This window comes from Zonotrichia albicollis, chromosome 1, assembly GCF_047830755.1.
Source record: "Zonotrichia albicollis isolate bZonAlb1 chromosome 1, bZonAlb1.hap1, whole genome shotgun sequence".
Classification (NCBI taxonomy): domain Eukaryota; kingdom Metazoa; phylum Chordata; class Aves; order Passeriformes; family Passerellidae; genus Zonotrichia; species Zonotrichia albicollis.
The window spans coordinates 48,035,623-48,056,337 of record NC_133819.1 but is presented as its reverse complement, the minus strand read 5'-3'; the positions used below and the strand labels follow the sequence as shown (position 1 = coordinate 48,056,337).

At 39.3% G+C, this 20,715-nt stretch overlaps 1 protein-coding gene across 5 annotated transcripts in view; it reads left to right on the top strand.

Moving 5' to 3' along the window:
* Window positions 1-20,715, top strand: part of ELMO1 (engulfment and cell motility 1) — a 301,543-nt gene that overhangs the window by 79,682 nt on the left and 201,146 nt on the right. For all 5 annotated transcript variants that reach the window (XM_074540487.1, XM_074540461.1, XM_074540470.1 and 2 more), the window contains 2 exons: window positions 6,287-6,456; window positions 17,243-17,278. In XM_074540487.1, the coding sequence (XP_074396588.1) occupies window positions 6,287-6,456; window positions 17,243-17,278 (206 nt within the window). The remainder of the gene's footprint in view (window positions 1-6,286; window positions 6,457-17,242; window positions 17,279-20,715) is intronic.

Below are 20,715 nucleotides of genomic sequence, written 5' to 3'. Positions count from 1 at the left end.
ATGCTTGCCTTGAGAGATTTACAATGTGCCTATTTTAAATTTCTTTGAGTTAAAAGTTTGCAAACGCCAGTCGTTAGGCCTGGTGGGAATTTGAACTGCTTCTTTGTTTCCATAGGTCTGTTTGCTAAGTTTGTGAGATTCTCTGAAAGACTGTTTTTTTCCTAAACAATGCTATTTTTTTCCTCTATAAACTGCTCACCACACAGACACTCTGTTTCCTAGGTAACTTGAGTGGAGATTGAATTTCTCCCATATTATCTTTGTTCCTATATCATCTTTCTTATTTATTTTAACCTCTCCTATCATCTTTCTTACCAATTCTTTGGGCTATTGTGTGTTTTTGCAGTTTTCCGTGACCTGTTTTCCCCCATTGTCCGTCTGCATTTCTGAAGGGACGCATGAAAAGTTTCTTATGCAACATTTCTTTGTATTTGAACGTATGTGACAATTGAGATGCTGTATTGCTGCTGTCTCTGTTGTGATAACCATATTCCAGTGCAGGGTGGGTAGGTGTATAAATGAGCTGTAATTGCTCCAGAGTGTGAGGCTGATGCGAAAGGACTTTTGTGTCCTGCAATGCAGCAAGCGAAGTCCAACCTTTTAGTGTGTGGAACTGCAGGATTCCTTCAGTCAGATCCTACAAATCCTTTCTCAAATGACTAATTGTTTTAAAAAGATGCTAAATACTGGGAAAATTAAATTGAAGGAACTGGTGTCGTTTATTCAATTTAATGGTTTTCAAACACAATTGATTACTTGAGCACTTACTGTTTATTAAAAGCAGCTTCTTGGCCACTTACAAAAAAGGCTTGCTTATGAGGTATATACCTTAAAACCTGGGTAAAAGGGGTTTTTCTGATGTGGTATTTGTGGGACCTGATAATTTGCTTTTGTCTTTTTCCTTTTTTTATCTCCAGGCCATGGATCAGTTGAGTTCTCAAACCTGTCATTTGTTTGTAGGCAGAGTATCAACATGTGTACAACGAGCAATCATGTAAATAAAGGCATTCAATGATAGTCATCATAGTATTTTTTATGAATGCTTCTACAGATATTAAGAACATGTTCTTTATATGTGATCTAAACAGGCTAGGAAGTACAAAGAGTTTTTTTAAACCTAGTTCTGCTTATACGTTGAATCCTCAAAGTAAAGTTTTGAGGATCTAGTTTAGAATTTTTGATCTACAATTGCTTGAACATGTATTTGAAGTTCTGTAAATGCATAACTTTTTGCAGTTCTAACCTGTAATTGTGATTATGTTTATCATGTAATGGTAAATTAGTTGCTAAATAAACCTTATACCAGAAGCACTGACCATGGGGGTCAATTAGCCACTTTTATATTTTTCTGCTCGTAGTAGATTTGAGAAGTGGAGTTGGGGTTTGTCTGTTCATAGAGAAAGGTTTAGTTTGATGTTTTCAGGTTTCAAAAGGCACGTTTTGAATAGTAAGTGGAAGAGATTATTTCAAATGCAGACAGAAGAAAAAAATGCTCATAAAGCATTGAGAAGTGGCTAGTGATTGCATATGCCTTATTTTAAGGCATATTTGTGTAATACATTTGGCTATACATCTGTAATGCTTTTGTCATTGATTTAGTGCAAGACTATAGAGATAACCATTTCCCTGTTTCTGCCTCCTTAATTGCCTGTAATGATTCCACAGGACCTCTCTGTGTATCACATCTGTACAGTGCTTCAGATGTACAAACTATGCTTCAGAGCTCATGCAAAAAATGTTAACCATTAATGCATGTAGTAATTAAAATAGATTCTCTTTGCTTACCTGGCATCAGATGCTGGTTAGCCTTGGTGGGTCTGCTGAATTTGTAAAATGATGGTTATGTAATGTATCCACTCCTCCATTGCTCCCTGACATATATGCAGTTTTAGGTGAAATAGCAACAATAATCCAGGAAAAAACAGCACTTTAAGACACCATGGTGTTCCAACACTGAATGATTTAAATTAAACTGCAGAAATGCATGTGTTTGGTAAGGACAAAGCTGGATTGGGTAGCTACTGATGGTCTCTATGCTCTTTTTCTAGCAACATATTGACTGATGTAACTTAATTTACAGGACAGATAACAATACCCTTATTTTATTTGCTTTTTGTAAAGGATAAAGAAGACAACTGGTTACATAATGGAAAGCCAGCAATTTCAACCAGTGGTCCAACTTTCTTCCGTGGCGCATTCATGTTTGATAGTGGTTGCATTTGGATCTGTGTCCTCCCTCTTGTCCTTACTTGCTGTATTTTGTATTCTGTACAGAAGCCCTGTGTATGTCTGGTTAATGAGTTGCTTTCAAAGTTTTTGCACAAAGTATTCTGTGGCAAAGAAATGATAGTTTGATCAGTAGAATCCCTTGTTAGGATGATCTTGGGATTCTTAACCTCCAAATGGCTATTTGAGTCTCTAAGAAAGTCACATCTTGGATTTAGGTCATTAGTTCTCTCTTTAAGCTGACAATCTCATCAAGCTGCTCCTTTTAAGCAGTGCTGCTCCCTAAGGGCAACCTTTCTGGATGTCCTTGGAGCAAGTCATTTAAGACTAGACATGTGGCTTATGCCACTTGACAGCCTTTTGAAATGCTGGGACTTCAACAGCACATGTTTTACAAACTTCCCTTCTTCCTTCCTACCTTCCTAAAAAGGAGAGCAGTTAATTCTGCCTTTCATTTCCTTGAGTAGCCATATTTCTGCTAATTCCCTCTAATGATTCTCAGTTGCAAGGGTTTATATATTTATATTTACTCCTACCTGAATGATATTTCAGTAAGAATGCAGACATGGAAGCCAGCTCTGCTATTGCTTTAATGAGCTGTGCTTTCTGTCCATCCACTGATGGCTTGCAAATCATTAAAATAGGTCCCTGGTAGGCACTCAGAGCATATTTCATCTGGGTTTCATTTCTTAATGCAGTCATAAATGAGCTGTATATTGCATGAGCATGTATGAGTGCTATGGCAACAAGAATTAGAAGACTTGTGAGGACTGCATGGTGTTAACCAAGGCAATATTTTCATACATCAGGCATTTGGGATGACAACAGACAATATGACTTTTGTCCATGTTGCCAGTGAGACACGTGCCAGCACTCTTGCTGAGACAAATATATGTTTACCCCCTCAATCAAGATCTCCTCTGCCATTTGTCTGTTCTCATCTGAGAGTAGAAGGAGCAAGGTTTATGGGATGCGTTGTCTTGCAAAACTTGTTTAATGTAAGAAGACTGCAACTGTGTGTAAACTTTGCTGATGGAACCTTGGCATAGTCAGATAAAGCCTATGATGTTAGTAAGCACTCTTTTATGTGCTTAAAGCATGTCTGAACCACTTCTGTAGCATGGATTTTTGTGCTCTGTGGAGGCTTCCAAGCTGTCTCTTATCTAAGATTATATTTTGGTTTTAGTCTGGTAAATTTCAAAGCTCTCGCTGACTGCAGAGGAAAGAGGATTAACATATCTCAGTTGATAGGTTGGTCCTGCTCATGCTGGTGTTGTGCAGTGTTGGTGAGCTGCTCATGCACATCTGTGTCCTGGTGTTCTCGGGTTTGGTGAGAGGGAGGGTTGGCTCTTTCCATGCTTGGTGCGGATACAGGTGCAATGGAAGTCTGACTGGCTAACAGCAGCACTTCACCAGCCCCAGATGTTCCTGCTGGGGGCAGGAGTCTCTCCTCAAGAGAAATGCTGAACTTCACCATAAATAATCTGTTGTGAATAAGTATGAAGACTAAGCGTTGTTTACTCAGCGCAGTGTGTTGTGAAGGGGTTTGGAGGAGGATGTTCTCCTGGCTCTGCTCACATGTTTTTCTTGCTTGCTATTGTGATACACAGGCAATTACAGTCTCCATCTGTTTGGCCACAGTTCTGCTGCCCAAGGTTTGCCCACTCAGACTTATTGATAGAGCAGCTTAGGAGAGCTGCTCGGTCACTGTGAACCAGTTGTTTTGTTCACCTTTCCTGTTTGTTCATTTTCTGAATCCAGGAGATTTTAGAGGACTGGGTTCCTGTGGAAAGCTGGAAGAACTTCCAGTTCAGTAGAACATCCTTGAGTGGGAAGATAGTGGGAGTGGTAACTTTCAAGAAGTATGGCAGGTTAGAAAAAGCTACGTGCACAGATTTAATAGGTTTAAGGTTAAATCTGAGCAATCATTTCCAAAGTTTGGGGAATGCAGCTGCCATGGCAGTATTGAAGTTTTTCCAGAGTGTTTCTGTCCTGAGGTGGGCAAGAATTCAGGCATTGCATGCATTCAATGAAACAGTAATGATTTGAAGATATTTTGCATCTCTGAGTCCTCCTTATAGTGGGGAGTTTAGCGTTAGGAATGGCTCCATGAAGGACATACTTTGAGAAGATAGGAGTTGGCTGTTGAACTTCTGGTTCAGGTAATAATAGTGGTGAATTTTTGTAGCTGATTATAGAAGAGTACTTTAGCAAAGCTTTTTTCACCCCCTCTGATGAAAGGAAAGGGCTGGGGGAAGTATTTGGTAGTTATCCCGGAAGTTGAAAGTAAGTGGTATCTATTTTTACCTCTTGCATGGGCTTCAGCAAATTATTTACCTTCTCACCTGATTATGCTTGAGAGAATAGTCTTTTAGTGTTCATTTGGACAGCCATTGCCATTACAGAGAGGCTGTATCAACCATTGTTTCCCCATTACAGGCATTGATAGAGTAGGTAACCTTCTGTGGCAGAAAGATCTTTTGGATGACAGGATTCTGCCTTTTTATAGGTAATGGAGCTGCTATGGCTGCATCACCCTATACTTAAAGCATAAAAAAGCTTAGGACTAAAGACATTCTGTTTCTTTTCAATGCTGTGTTAACCACAGCCACACTAACTAGAAGTCATTTCTCCCACATGCATGCTCCTTACTGCATTTTTTTCTGGTCAAATGCTGACTGGAGACTATGCATTTACCACCACCATTGTAAAAACAAGAACTAACCAGTGTTGCTGATATTGGAGGAGATTGGGACATTTAATTTATTCATATTTTTGTAGCAATCAAAGTTATGTAGCTAGGCAGCTGAATCTGTAGCAACACTATGCTGCTTATTTCTCTGGGCTTTTTGTTTAAATGGCCACTTGCACTAAAAATGACTGCTTTCGCAGAATCTTTATCTTCAGAGATGACCATCTCTGTGAAGAGTACATTCATTACTTGAACAGAAAAGGAATTGTCTGTCAGCAGAGCCCTTTCTTCTCTATTTCTTCTCCAGCTGAGAAAGAATAAACATAATCTCAGAGAAAATAACTCTTAACAGAATTTATGTTTAATCTGTTTCCCTAATGACACATAGCCTCTCATTCACCTTTTCTTGGGTGCAGGTAAGAAATGAATCCTAGGAAACAGAATTTTGCAGATATCTCTATGTGTAGGGAGAAAGATTATTTTTCTAAGAAAAGTATGACCTAGGTAGGTATTAGCTGAAGCTTTTTGGATATTCTGTTCAGGTAAGTGAAAGCATCAAATTGAAAACGTGAGATGTATTTTAAAGTATTTGTATGGCTAAAGAGAGAGGAAATTTAATATACATTATTTAAGTATTTCTTTACCTTTTTATCATCAGTGTCCATTTTGAATTTCACTAAGTCATCCTCTATTTGAAACATTAATGACCAGAATAGCATAACACGAGGATATTGAACACGCAAAAAAGATGTATGACAGATAATATCATAGTGTTATGTGGGAAGTAATTATTTTGCACTCCTTGTTAAAAGGGTATATGAGTGTTTGAAGTGACTGAGAACATAAGAAGAGAGGGAGGAAGGAGCAGAAGGTCTGGAGTTGGTCTCTCTTGATGTATCATGGTTAGGACAGTATGTGGTCTTTGCTGCTAAAGGTGATGAGAAGTGTGTAACCTGAGTAAGCATTGACAGGAAAAAAGTGCCACTATTATTTTACTGAGATTGTCTTATGCAGTTTGTTTTATTTTCATTTCTTCTTTATTGATGTGACACATAAGTTCTTCAAGCCAAAGGCTGTTATTTGTAATGCTCACATTTTGCCTGAGACAATGGGACATCTACCCATTGCTCAGCTAATGATTCTGCAAAATCCAAACAATTATAGGTAATAATGGAGTAATACACGAGTAATATACTTTTACAAAAGCAATTTGCATTTGAACTAAATCTTTTCTGAGCATGGAAGTTAAATGTCATTAATATTAAACATGGTCATTGTTCCTGCTTACACTGACATTTTACTCATGATTTTCGTTGTAACAAAAGCTGTTTTGTTGATTTTGTTTTGTGTGTTTTGTTTCTCTCATAGGCTCAAAATGCACAGCAGCTCCATGAGAGGATCCAGTCTTCTAGTATGGATGCAAAGTTAGAAGCACTGAAAGACTTAGCCAACTACTCACGGGATGTTACGTTTGCCCAAGAATTTATAAACCTGGATGGCATTTCCCTCCTAACGCAAATGGTTGAAAGTGGCACAGAGTGAGTATTCTGCTTAAACTCTAGTATTCCTTCTGTGTGGGGTGGTTTCATGCTCTCTGAGTTGATAAATTAAATACCTCGAGACGTCTAGACTTCTAGGATAGTATATTAATTATCAATGAGATACTGTTTTTTTAATTTCCCCTAACAATGGGCTGGTCAGGACTGGGGATGAGCAAAGTAGGAAGTCACAAGCGTGGCCTATGCCATAAAGTTTGGGGAGATTGGGATCCTAGTTTCTTCTCTATTCACTGGAATTTCAATAAGCCATTGAAAGTATATTTAAAGGCTGATATTAAAGTGATATCACTTAAAAACTGTGTTTTAAATTTCATGTTACTGAGAACATGTGTGGTAAAACCAAATTAAAAAAATTCCTTATTTCCATTTTTTATTGTTTTGATTTTGAATGGGATTTTTCTAATCCCAGTTGGGTTTTTTGACATAAAAATGAAAGCTGACCTCTAAAAATACACTCATTCTTACCAAATTTCAATGATTGATGAAATTCAGCACCAATGTCCTAAGTGTGTTCATTGGCTTAATGTGGAGTGTGCAGCAGAAAGGTATCAACTGGATTGTTGCACTATTAAATGATTAAACAGTAAGAATTTGATTTCAAGTAAGAGGTTTGCACTCAGTGTCAAGCTCTACTATGCAGAAAGAAGTCAACAATACCCACACCATCTCCTGAGAGAAAGAAAACTGAAATCAGTTCAAATCCCCTCACAAATGTACTTGAGTTCCCTTGGCTTCAAGGGGGTAAATAGCATTAGGAAGTAAAGAAAAAGTAGTAAGTGGTTTTTGAATTGGAACACAAATGGTCTCTGAGGCTCTTGTACAAGATATACTACAGAAAAATTAACTACTTTATAGAATCCAGTAGTCCATAGATTGGGCAGCGTAAAAACAATCTCTCCTGGATTTCTGCCCATTGTGTGGTGAATGGCTTATGGAACTCTGAATCCTTATTGTGTAACTACAGCTATATACTAGATTTCCAAAAGCTTGTGGTTTAATCTTCAGCATTTTGTGGTAGTTTTTATTTTTACAGTGATTTGATCTGTGGCACACATCACATGTTATGCCACTTTAAAATTAATGCTTCTAGTTACCAAATTTTTCAGCTTGTGTTTTATTCATGTGGTACTTGTTGTTTATGGACCAAATTAAGTTTAAAAGCAAAGGCAAGTTTAAGTCAATATAAGCCCATGTATGCAGTTGGTGTATTAATGAAAGGTATTCTAAATGGACAGGCTCACATATGTCTCTGAAGATCAGAACACAGGAAAATTAACAGTCATTACCCTTGTGGTTTATTTTGTGGTGATGTTATTTAGGTCTAATTGTTTAACTTACTCCACTGCAAAAGGTATTTAAATGAAAGTATTTTATTTTCTGTTGAAACAGACAGGGAACTTTCACATCTTTTACAATCTTTCCTTTTTGCTGCACTAAGACTAAAGCAAGTGCCCTCCTCACCCTTCAGATGTGTTTATACTGCTGTTTTGTAACTGTGGGATGACCCAAACTGTAGCAGACTGGTCTGGATTAAAAATAACTGTCTGGGAGGGAAACTACTAAAGGCAACGCTGCTGTTGAAAGAACTGTCTAGCAAATTATACCCTGTCCTGACCGACGGCATAAGTTTTTTCAAACCACACAGCAGTCTTGTAAACTGGACATATGAGCAGAGTTTACTGCCTTTTTCTTTTTTATCATTTTATTTTATTTTTGTAAGTGTCTGCATTTTGAGGGATTTAATGTTTTTTTTCTTTTTAGCTGATGTAATGTGTCATCAAACATGCATTGATTGATCTACCTGTCTAATGTATTTATCAGTATTTCTGTCTGTGGGGAGAAATACTCTTGAGTTTGGGCACTGCACAAAGACTCAGCCTGTAAGAGTTTCCAGCAGCTTCACGTGTTGATGAGCTCTTAGTACTCCCTGCAGTCTTTCATGTTAGCAGCCTAGACATTCTTCAGCTCCTGAGGGTGTGAGCAGGTCAGGTTTTTCCAAGTCTGGTTTTGCAAAGGGAGTGGTAAAGCAGGGACATCTGTGCTATGCTGTACATTCCCTTCTGCTTTTATACTGTACATCACTGGATGATGAGTGCATATTTAACAGAACTGGGGATTTGATGAAAGGAGCAAACACACAGAGGCACAGCAGCCTAAGTCTACCATGGTGCTTCTGCTTTCCTTTCTCATCTCACTTCAAGCTACTGAATCTGCTCCCTCACATCAGGGTCTGCCACTCGCTGCTGTGTCAGCACACTAAGCAAACAGACAAACTACTTCCTCAAAAGAAAGAAAAGAAACTTTTTTTTTTTTCATTCAGTGCCCTGGGCTGTCAAAGAAATGCAGCTGGAATCAGTCAGTTGTCCTCTTTTGGTCTGTTCTTGTTTTACACTACTGTTAGTAAGAGGTCTCACACGAGATGCTCACTGAACCAGATAAATCAAATTGAAGGCCTCCTTGCCATTGCTCCCAACCTGGGCTCAGCACCCTCAGCAACATTGCCTCATGGGCTGTGCAGCTGACAAGGTCACCAAAATGCTTCAGAACATAAAACTTTTCTCTGTGTCCGTAGATGAACCTACACTGCTCTCTCAGTGTCCATAGGTGAATCTACACAGATGATTACACTGGCATTATAAAGGGCAGAGGGCAGGTATTAGAGGAAGAGTGAGGAGCCAGAAATTTTGGGCTGGGGCAGAAACTTTTCATAGCCCAGTTTTAGAAGACAACATATTTTATAAAGATGCCTTTAAGGTATATCTTCACTAGAGAGTTATCTTTGCCACTTTGGTGCAACTCCTGTAGAGCCAGGGAGCTATGAGTTTGTTTGAATGGGGCTATGAGTCACCCATACAGCTGAGACAAATCTAATGTCTTGGTGCTGCTAAAAGATGGTCCAGCTCCCTGCCTCCTCCCATTTCGTGTGTGTTAACGCCTGCTCTTCAACCCAGTCCTGCTTTTTTTTCCCAGGAGCTGGTTCCAGTGTCTGTGTGCCTCACAAAGCCAATCCAGCCTGTTAACTTCTTGCAAAGTACATGATTCTGTTAGAAAACTGACTCTCTAAAATTAGATTTCTGCTCAGTTAGGGACTTGAAGAAACAAGAGAGGAACTGGTCATGAGTGGATGCAGAAAAGGCCCTTTTTTGTGGCAATAGATTCTAGGTGTGTCACTGAGCCACGACCTGAGAGCAGATGTGCAGTGAAACTGTGAGGATGGTGGCTGTCTCTGCTCTTGTATTTCACCCTGGGGACTGGCACTGAGACTCTGGGAGAGCAGGAATGGGACATACCCTGTGGGGTGGTGGCTGCTGGTGTTCTGCAGGGATCCCCTCTGTGAGCTGCCCTGGGCTGATGCAGCTGGGAACAGCCCTACATCTGTAAGGCCAGGCTGAGTGGCGCCTCTGCTCACGGTGTGCTGCAGCTGGGCTAGAAATCGATGAATTTTGTTAATTCAAGCTTTATTCTCTATTTTCCCCGAGGGGCCAGGCAGTGCTCCTTAGAAGTGCCATCGTGCTCCGTGCAAAGTTGCTCTGAGGTTTTCTTTGCACACGGATTTCATGTTAGAGGCAGCTCTTAAGTTATAACTTGAGTGTGTAATTAAGTTTTACTGGATAGCCTCTGGAAAACAAGACTCTGTCTTTTTATATAATTTTCACTGAGGAAGAGGCCTATATTTTATTTATAGTTGACTTTGTTTATTGTGCTACTTAGTCATTATTTTAGTGAAGCTGATGACTATTAAAGTACAGTGATCAGATTGAGAGAAAGTAAACCCCTGGATTTCTAGTTACTTCTGTTTCATTTCACAGGTGATGAAAAGAAGTGGTAGTATAAAAAGCCAACAAGAAATCACAGAGTTTCCTAGTTAGTTTTCCATATGTTATATTCCTGAATATTGAAGAAAATTAGAGTGTGTTAGAGAATAGAGAACTGTGGACATGGTATGTGCAAGCACAAAGCTGGAGGGGTTGGTGGTAGTGTGCATGGGCCCTAGTGAATCTGAGAGTGCATCTTGTCAATATGAATATATTTGTATCAGCAGAGATGCCATGTCTTAGAAACTGTCTGCATGTATCTTGATCTTGTTGATTGAGATGGCTTATCTTGCTTTTCCTTCAGGCTCATTCTTGCTTCCACAGCACTGCTATGAGTCTTATTAACTGAAAAGGGGGAAAAAATGTAGTTTTATGTTTGTTTTTATGGTTTGGGTGACCTATAAATTATAGAAAAGACTTCAAGACAAGTCATGAAAAACAAGAAATGCTGATTTTATTCTATAATTATCCACGATATCCAGTTGTTTCTCAGACTGTGCGTTTGTATCACCAAAGAGTGGGGTGGATGTGTGCAGGTAGCTATTTTTCTCTTCTGAGACTTTTCAGAAAGTGATTTCCACAGCACTCCTAATGCTAAACTTTTTGTTCAAAAGCCAGTCCATGCCTGGTTAAGAGGAGCTGACTGTGCAGTCCATCTGCTTGGGTGTGCAGACAGTCTAAAGGGGAAGTGCATGGGTGTGCTGCTTCCACTCCCCCTCAGAATGCAATGCCCTGAAATGGGGCAGAAAATGAGCAATGCTGCTGAGTCCCAGGTATCCTAATGACTGATAAAAAATATCTTCAGGAACCAAGGTGGAAGAAGGAGTCGTGTCTTCTTGTTATCCCAGCTGTGATAACATAGTTCTCTCATTCAGAGCTGTATTCTGTAGTCGAGCCTAGCTAGAACCTGTGTTTCAGAAAATCATGTCTGTACAGACAGCCCTTCTGATGAAGCAGAAGACTGTTCAAGTCCTGGGGTTTTTTTACTTGATGTATCAGAATAGTTGTGTGACTGGAACAGACTCTCAGCCTTCCTTAGAAGGAAAAAAAATCCTTATAATGCCTTATAAAGCAAGAAAAAGAAAACGTAATTCACACGCTGTAAATATTGAAAGACCAAAGATTTTATAAAAGGAATCTATATTTTTTTTTGTTATTGCTAGTAGTAATAATAAGATTGATCTCATGGGAGGGAAAGGATGAAGGTCTATGCAGAATTTTCAGCATTTTTTAAATTGGCATAATCCTGATCCCTGTGACTTGCCATTTGGCTGAAATGACACACAGCTTCTGCCAAAAAAAAAAGACATTATGCTAAGCCTAGCTGTCTTGACAGTAACCAGAACAGAATTGTTTATGCTGCTGTTGAGAAGATTGTTCTCCAGACATCTGCTTCATTGCTGAGCAGCTTTATTGTCATACAGCCATGGTACAGGGACATGCCAGTTGATGCTGCTACGACAAGGTAGCAGATAGTCTGGTTAGCAGATAGTTTTAATTGTAAGAGAGTTGTAATTGCTTAATATGCAGATAGGAGGAAAAAGCACCTTGATTTAATTTTAGTTGTTAAATTCTGCCATCTTCCTATTGGAAACAATAAATGCAGCTAGATCAAGTTCACGTAAGCTTCTAAATAAATGTATATTTGTATGGGTTTTGTGTCTTGACTAAGAGGAGCCTTCTATTGAGCACATGCAGTTGCAGGGTTGGCTGCTGTACAGCTGGAAGTCTCTGAGAGATCAATTGTGCATGCTTTAAGGACAAATTGCATTGTTCAGTGAAATTCTAGCTCTTGGCTTGTCTTACAGAGATAATACTGTATACCAGCCAGTGGAAAACTGAAGATAGATTGGTTTGGAGTTATTCCGACTTTAGCACACTTTTTGGGATAGTTGCTCAAATACCTGCTGGTGGTTTTTTCCATCCCAGTCTGATGAGAATTTCAGCAGTGCTGTCAAAACGTTTAAGCTGCCCTTGCTCACAGTAACTTGTTCCTGTCCTGCTTCATCTGGACAGTTATACCACTACTGTTTCTAGCAAGCTGGACTGGAAAACTGGTGTAGGTTATGAAAAGTGACAGTAGAAGCTACTTTTAATATAATATTCCTTAACCTAGTTTAGTTCCCTGATTGAGCTCACAGCATTGCCCCAGAAAACAGTTGTGAAAGCCCAAATTGCTAGATAAATGGAAAATGAATTTTCAGAAAATACAAACAATAATAAGCTAGTAGGTTTTTGCCACTATATAAAGTAGTCCTTTTCCACCCTTCTTGGCTGTGGAGTACCTGCTCCCTCTCTTGTTCAGCTCCAATGCTTATTTGACTCCTCAGTGATGCAATTCAATTTGCTAAATGTCGAAAACTCAGTCAGCCAATGGAGGGAGGAAATTAATTTGTATTTTTGACAGCACAGGGTTTTAAACAGGCTCAACTATTCCTGTGAAGCTTCACCTGGAAGCATAGCTTACTTAATCTGACGTTGCTGCCAAAATCAATTCTTATCCAACAGGGGTTTTACGTAATCTTCATTTCTTAGTGCTTCTGTAATGTCAGGAGAGGGTCACTATTGTCTATGAGGCAGAAATCCAAAAGAGTGTATAAAATCAGGTAATCCTACTATACCACTGTGGAGATGGTAATGGCAGGAGAATGAGAAAGGGCTGCAGCTCTGTCTTTCAGTGCAGTTTCCATAAAGAAAAAAGGTGGAGTAGGATTTTTTTCTGGAGTGGCTTTTTTTGTTGGTTTACTTTTCTCCTGCTTTTTCTATTTTGGGTTTGTTTCCCCATCAGTCTTCAGGCTTGGATTACACCCTCCCTCTCAGCACACACAAGTACAATTTTTCTTACATCTTTTACATATGCAAAGCACACACTGTGGGCTTTAGATAAAATCACAGAATCGTCTCACTTGGAAGGGACCCAGAAGGATCATTGAGTCCAACTCTGGAGTGAATGGCCCTACAGGGATTGAACCCACAGCCTCTGTGTTACTAACATTGTGCTTTAACCAACTGAGCCAGTCTCAAGGTCATCTGAAGGTGGAACTGTCAAAGATCACATTTTGGAGGGAAGAGAGGGAGAGTTGCTGGTTCCTTATCCTAAGTGCTATTTCTCAAGGCTTGAATTTTTTTTTCCTTTGCCTGTATTTGGGAATATTAGAATTTAAACAACCTCTTTTAAATGGTGATATCAACACCCTGTTGACAGGAAGAGGGATGAGGAGAGGAGACAGTTTTACTGGGTCTTGTTTGGTAAACTCTTTTGTAAAATGTTAAGAAGAGTCACTCCAGCAGTAGATTTATATTTCCAAATATTCTCCAGAGTATGAAGGTGAGCAAAACTAATTTTTTATTTTTTGTTGACTCCAGACAAAACTGTAGTATTTGAAAAACCAAGAAAAATAAGGGGAAAAGCTTAAAATCTCGACTTCTGCAGCTTTCCAGGATGATTTTTTCTGTTGGACTGTGTATAACTGTGGGACGTTGTGGCTGTGATGAGTCTGAAGGCTGCTGTGTAACTTAATAGTAATAATAATTTTGTAGATTATTCCCAGTCAAAGTGCTCCCAGATGTCATATGCTTGTGATAGCCACACCTGTTACAAAGAGAAGCCAGAAATTTGTACTCTTGGATTTTTCTTTACACTGCTTATTATCTAGAATGTGCATTATCTTTGTGTTTGCCTGAAAAGCAATAGCCAAATGGTGCTTTAATGTGGTTGGCAGGTCATTCATCCATCATCCCATCAGTGTTTCTGTAGAGGAGGAAGTTTTTGTGAACATCTTCCACCCTTGGTAGCAGTGGCCCTTTCTGGGGTCATACTGCATTAAAAACTTTTATCCTCAGTGTTACTCTTACACGATTCTGCTCATGTTCAAACAGTGCAGGCTCTGAGACAATTGCTGCGCTGAAGTGGTGTGACTGCTTTAGGTCTTGGTATCATTAACTTGGTATCATTAACAGTGGCTCCACACTGGCTTCCATAATGGGACATTTTAGTTTTTTACCCCAGTTCAAACAAGCCCTTCCTGTGTGTTGCTCCAGCTGAGGTTTGGATTTGGGGTATCTTTAGTCTTTGTGCAGCAGTTTTGGTACATGAACAGATAGGTGTTGATCTAGTCAGGTCCCTGCTAACCTGGTCTCTGCTGGAAGCTGTTCAAGGTGTAACCTGCAGTGTTTGAGAAGGCAGTAAGTCTGTGTGCTTGAGAAAGTCCTGAGAGAACTCACTGCTGCTCCTTGGGATTCATTTGGAAGTGCATCACAAAGTTCCTTTGAGGCCAGACAGGAAATATGTTACAGTAGAGAAATGTCTAACATGGTAACTTGTCATTCATGTTATTTTGCATTAGGTTGGCATCTATTTTGAATTTCCTGCCTGCGTAAAAATCACTGGGTTTGTCTTTCACCACTATAGAATCCCAGCCTTTCACAATTGCTATTTAATTTGCCCTTATAACATTTGCTTTTTGGCTGTGGTTTTGTTTCCATCTGTGCAAGTGCAATTGAGGGATGCTTTCTTTAGGAAACAAAAAAGAAAAAACAAAGTAAGAAAAGATAAATATAAGTATTGAGCTAATTACAGTGTCTAGATCAGTCAGGCTTTCAGCAGTTTTGACCCTACTTTGGTAACTCACCAAGAAGGGCTCTGCAGAGCTGTTTTGACCCTACTTTGGTAACTCACCAAGAAGGGCTCTGCAGAGCTGTTTGGTTGCTACCACAGAGTCAGCCCTCTGGAGAAAAAAATAGTTATGTATATATAGAAAGAGGAAAGCTGATGGAGGTGGCAGACTGTACTTAGTTTCTTTCTAGGCTGACTTGCTGGGAGAATCAGCTTGGCTTCTCCTTGGTGACTTTTGCATGGTCTGTGGGTAAATATGAGAGGAACTCCTGCTCATGCCAGTTCCTTCTCTGTTATGTTTCGGTTTGATGATAGATGAAAACAGCATGTGTTGCTTTAGAGAACAGCCTCCATCCACATCTTCAGTGGTAAAAGTCAATCTATAATCATGTGTTGCTGCAACATTTGATGTCCTAGATGGATTGCTGCTCTAGTCACATCAAAGCAAGAAAAATCAGTGGAAATTGTTTGGTTTAATACAATGACTATCTTTCCTCCAAAGTCAAAATTTTGTCTTTGTATTGCTTCACCAGAAATGTCTTATATAATTCAATTATTTCTGCACATTTTCCTAAATTTATATTTTCTTTTACTTTGCATACTTTTTGACCTCAGGTTAACTGATTGCTGATTAACTCAGGATGGATAAGAGTTCTGCAAATGCTAAGAGAGTCTAAATGTTTTGTTTTAGGACTCAGATGTTTGTTCTGTAATCCCTGTCTCAGTCATGGAGAAAATGCCATGATTAGAGCCTGTTGTGAGAAATCTCTGAAACAGAATCTGTCCTTTGAAGTGCTACCAGTTTGCAAACACCACACTTCTTTCTCTATCAGAAAAACACAACCCTAATTTCAAGGTTTTTTGCTGCTTAGCCGAAGTCAGCACCTGGAAGAAAGCAGCTATTTTAAAAACTGGCCTGGGAAGAGTGGTATGAAGTTTGGCTGACATGCTGCAGAAAGTTGCAAGGGTCCATGCACATTTGGGAGATGATAAAACCTATTTGTTGTGGCAATTGTTCTTGGTGTTTAGCAGAATCTGCCATAGCATGGAAGCACGCAGTTTGCAGAAGCACAGGAGTGATGTTCTGCTGAAGTTTGGATCTCCTACTATGGAAACTGTTTTGAATTTTACTGCTCATAAAAGCATGTTGAGGGTATTTTCCCCCGCTTGTTAAGGCTGTGTGATCATCAGGATGTTTTTTGTTTACGCATTATTACTGGCTACACAGATGGATGTTGTATCATAAAAGAACCAAGGGCATGAAATCCAAGGAGAAAATCTTGTCACTTCTCTGATTTGAGTTAGGCTGTAGCCCAGTCTGTGTTTGGATACAGGGTAAACTGTGGCAGTACTGTCTTCAGGCATGAGTATTGCAGCTCACAGCCGGCAGAGGACTTCAGACCACTGTTCCTGTGGTTTCTCCACTGACATACACACAAGCCAGCCCAAAAGCTGCCCTCCTTGAGACTGGTTCCTCTTGAAAAGCTGGGAGGAATTACTGCTTTACCAAAAGGGAGAAAAACCCACAAAACTGTAGCTGCATTCTGGGAGAGAATTAGAGAATTGAATGACTGATTGGAGAGCTTGTAGACCTAGAGCTGTTCTGACACTGCTGTGCAGCTTGCTGTGAGGGAAAAGTGCACCTGGGGAGAAGGTGCAGAAAGGAAAGAGGAACCTCTTTTTTGTCCTTTTTAACACTAGTCTGCTCACAGTGGAACTGCAGTTAAGCCTCTGAAATAAAACTGTGAATTAGATTTAGAAGGCACAAGAAATGGTTAAGTAAGGAACAGATTGTTGGGGTTTTTTAATTTCTTTCTAGCTCTGTTATTTTTTATATGTTTAAGTGGTGTTTTAAAAAGAGGGTATCTATATTTTGTGGCATTTTTACCATTTACTATCCTAGCTACACACCTTTCAGCAATGCTGACTCTGACATCAGTATTAGTGGTGGAGACTATAATTAAATGAAAGAGTTCTCCGGGCGATGGGTTACATGTTGCTAAAACAGTACAGAAGATGCTTAATCTGTAAACCTTTATTGTTTTATGTCAAAGGCTTTTTACACAAATGTTTTACAATATTAGAATGTCTAGATATGTTTTTTTCCTAACAGAAGTTAAAACAAGTATTCTGAACAAATATTTGATATTTATTTGGGGTGTTCATTACCAGTTACTGTACTGCTTCTGTTCACAGCAAATTGTTAGCAATTTACTGCCTGTTGTTGTATGCATGTCTGTGAATTTCATGGCTCAGGTATGGGGAGTTGTATGCATTAAATAGAGTACAGATGCTTTAAAGTGTTTTTCCTCACCTGCAAGTTTTAATTTTGCAGACGATATCAGAAATTGCAGAAGATAATGAAGCCCTGGTAAGAACTTGATTAGATCATCACCTTGCATACTACCTCTTCTTTTGCATGACTGAGTTCAGGCCCTTGTGCTAATCTTTATATGTAAATACAACTGTGCATATGCATCAGCAAGTCTTCAATCTTCTCTGTTTTCTGCTCTTTGATGCCTGTTAAAATTTTCTGATGAAGCCTTTTCATTGCTTTGCCTATGGAATGAGTGCTTTATTTCTGTGACTTCAGCAGGGGCTTTAACTATTTCTGAAGTAAAGCTTTTGTTTTCTTTTCTAATCTCAGCAAAAAAATAATTTCCCCAACTTTCCCAATTCCCCTCTTGAATTTCATTGGCTTATGTGATTGATAGTTAGCAATTTTAATGGTCAGTGCTAGTGAGATTGAAAAGTAAGGTCATTGTCCCAGACAATGGGACAATGACATTGTCTTTATTTGCTGGTCCCAGGTAATGCTAGTTGTTGCAGACAGCTGTATAAAAGAAAGCTGTAAAAGAGCAAATGGCCTCATATCAGAATTTCCCTGCCTGTTTCCCTGATGATTTTGAACAGAAGGCTTCTGTTTGCTCAGAGTTAAGCACAGGCTTTGATAAATTTGAATCCCAAGAGATGTTGTAGTATCTTGACTGGTTTGCAAATTTGACATGTCAAGTATAGCTAAAACCCAAGGAAGCAAGAGAATAATCAATTAAGCATATGTCTGTCATTCTGAGAGCTTGATGTGATTTTTCATACAAGAAATGCAGCTCCCCATCCAAACCTGTGCTAAATCATACTTACACAAATCTGCTGTAAACCAAGTTCTGAGACATTTATTTTTAAATCATTGCCTAATAAATAAATTACATAGTAAGAATAAATTTGGCAGGAAATTTAAATCCTTCTGCTAAGTTCAGTTTCTTAACCTAATACAAAGTAACTTTTTTCATAATAGAAAAGTTTAGATTATGAGGAAAATTGTTAAAGTGCCATGAAGCTTATGTAATTCTTGGCAGCATCATCTTGGCAGCATGACCTGAAGGCTCTGTTGCCTTTTAGTGGGATTGTGAAAGGTTGGACAATTGGGTAGAGAGAAATCTAATGAGGTTCAAGTATGTGAAATGGATGGTCCTGCACCTGAGGAGGAGTAACCCCAAGCACCAGTAGATGCTGAGGACTGACCAAGCAGAGAGCAGCTCTGGAGAGAAGGATCTGGGAGTCCTGGAGGATAAGTTTACCATGAGCAGCTGGCAGTGCCCTTGGGGCCGGGAGGGCCAATGATACCCTGAGGAGACTGAGGCCAGCAGGTGGAGGGAGCAGGTCCTCCCCCTCTGCTCTGCTCTAGTGCAGCCACATCTGCAGTGCTGTGTCCAGCTCTGCCCTCCTCAGTACCAGAAAGGCATGGAGCTCCTGGGACAGGTCCACTGGAGGGCTGAGAAGATAATTAGGGCTCTGGAGCATCTCTCTTAAGGGGAGAGACTGCAGGAGCTGGGCCTGTTTAGTGTGGAGAAGACTGAGAGGGGATCTCATTAATGCAGATAAATATCTCAAAGGCAGGTGCCAAGAGGTTGGTGCCAGACTCTTTCCCATGGTTCCCAGCAACAGGACAAGAAGCAGTGGCTGTGAGCTAAAACACAAGAAGTTCACCTCAACATGATGAAGAACTTTACATTGAGGGCAGCAGAACACTGAACAGCTGCCCAGGGAGTTCATGGAGTCTCCCTCTCAGGAGACATTCCAACCCCACCTGGATGAGTTCCTGAGTAACCTGATCAAGGTGACCCTGCCTTGGCAGGTTGGACCAGATGATTTTCAGAAATACCTTCCAACCCTAAAAATTCTGTGATTCTGTGATCACCTCTGCTGAGACAAGGTATCTCCTGTCCCTTTAGATGGCATTTCCTCACTGCTGTGAAAATAGTTTTTTGTGGAAGGATAGTTATAGTCTTTCAGCATCTCTGTTTCCAACTTCTATTACACTGTAGACTTCTATGGATCAAGTTTGTCCTCAGGACAGTACTGAAACACTGACTTACAGTTACATTACGTCCTTGTTTTAGGGCCTGATCTGACTGATGACCTGAATAATTTTTTTACGCAGTTTAGCTTTGTTTACTCATGAGAACAAGGTTTTACCCACTTGAGCCTTACTAAGATTCTTATTAAGAGGATCCTTATTGGTCAATGTAGATGTATCACATCAGTTAATACAGTAGTAAAGAATGTGTATGACTAAAATTTATTCTAACTTTGGGAGTTAAATCCTACCAATAGAAACTTCAGTTTACATGGAGGTACTCAGATATTAATATTTTGATTTTCTTAAAATTAATATTTTGATTTCCAGCATTAGTATGTAAGATAATACAATTAAGTAACACAAATTATTGAATTTGAGACTTGTACTGAAAAAGATACCGAGCCATTGTTGAGGATGTGAACCCAATAGTTCTGGAAGCTGACTTGCTCATATGTTTTGAAGGTAAAGTGTTTACAGTAGTGTTCCATGAGCTCAGTTATCCAACATCCTGACTATTTTTCCCCCATGTATTCGTGGGAAAAGATCTACTGAAATGAGAACAATAAAATACCCCACAGAGCTTGATATCATGAACTTAACTAAAACATTTCTCAGCATCCACTTCCTGTCTTCTTGACTAAAGATACTTAAAGGAACCAAATGCTAATTTAAAAAAAAAAAGTTACTTCAGATGTACAGGATGACATAATAAATTTTTAAAAATACCATGAAACATTTCTATTAATTGACTTCTGCATTGCAGTGCTAAATTGTAGTCAAACCAAACTGATTGTAGATGTGTTTTTCCAGCATAGTGATGCCTGAACTTTTAGGAAGAGTAGTCTGTTCAAGGAAATTGCCATGAAATGAACAAAACCAGGAATTTAAAAAAGGGGAAGAAGGAAGGAAAGGTAATTCTAATCACATCTTCAGCGTGTAATAGTTCCTCTGGGCTAGTTTCCCATGCTTAATGTACCTTTAAGTGGATTTAGTCATACTCCATAGTAAGAGTATCTATACTTGGATTTATTCAAGAATATTTCCAGTTATGTTTAAAATTCACACCTTGTTTTTCTTTAATGAAAATTAATTTTCAGACATAGTGAAACCCTGATACTAGGGTTACAAAGCTATTTCTTTTTCTTGGAATGCAAGGGATTTGAAATCAGTAAGGCTGACCCCTTTTAATGATGCAGTGAAACTGTACCACAAAGAAATATTTCAGTAGTGCTTAGCCAGCACAATGAAAAGGCAAAAATCTGTGTCAATTGCTCTGTAGCAGTTAAGTGTATTTTCTGTAATCATCTAGAAAAATAGGGGCAGCTACAACACAGATTGTTCCATCATTTTCATCTGTACTAAGTACCAAGTAGGTGTGAATTCTCCTGCTTTGATTTTGCAGTGGCTTAGTTTTACCCTTGGAAAGGTTGCTTGAAGAAACAGGGCAG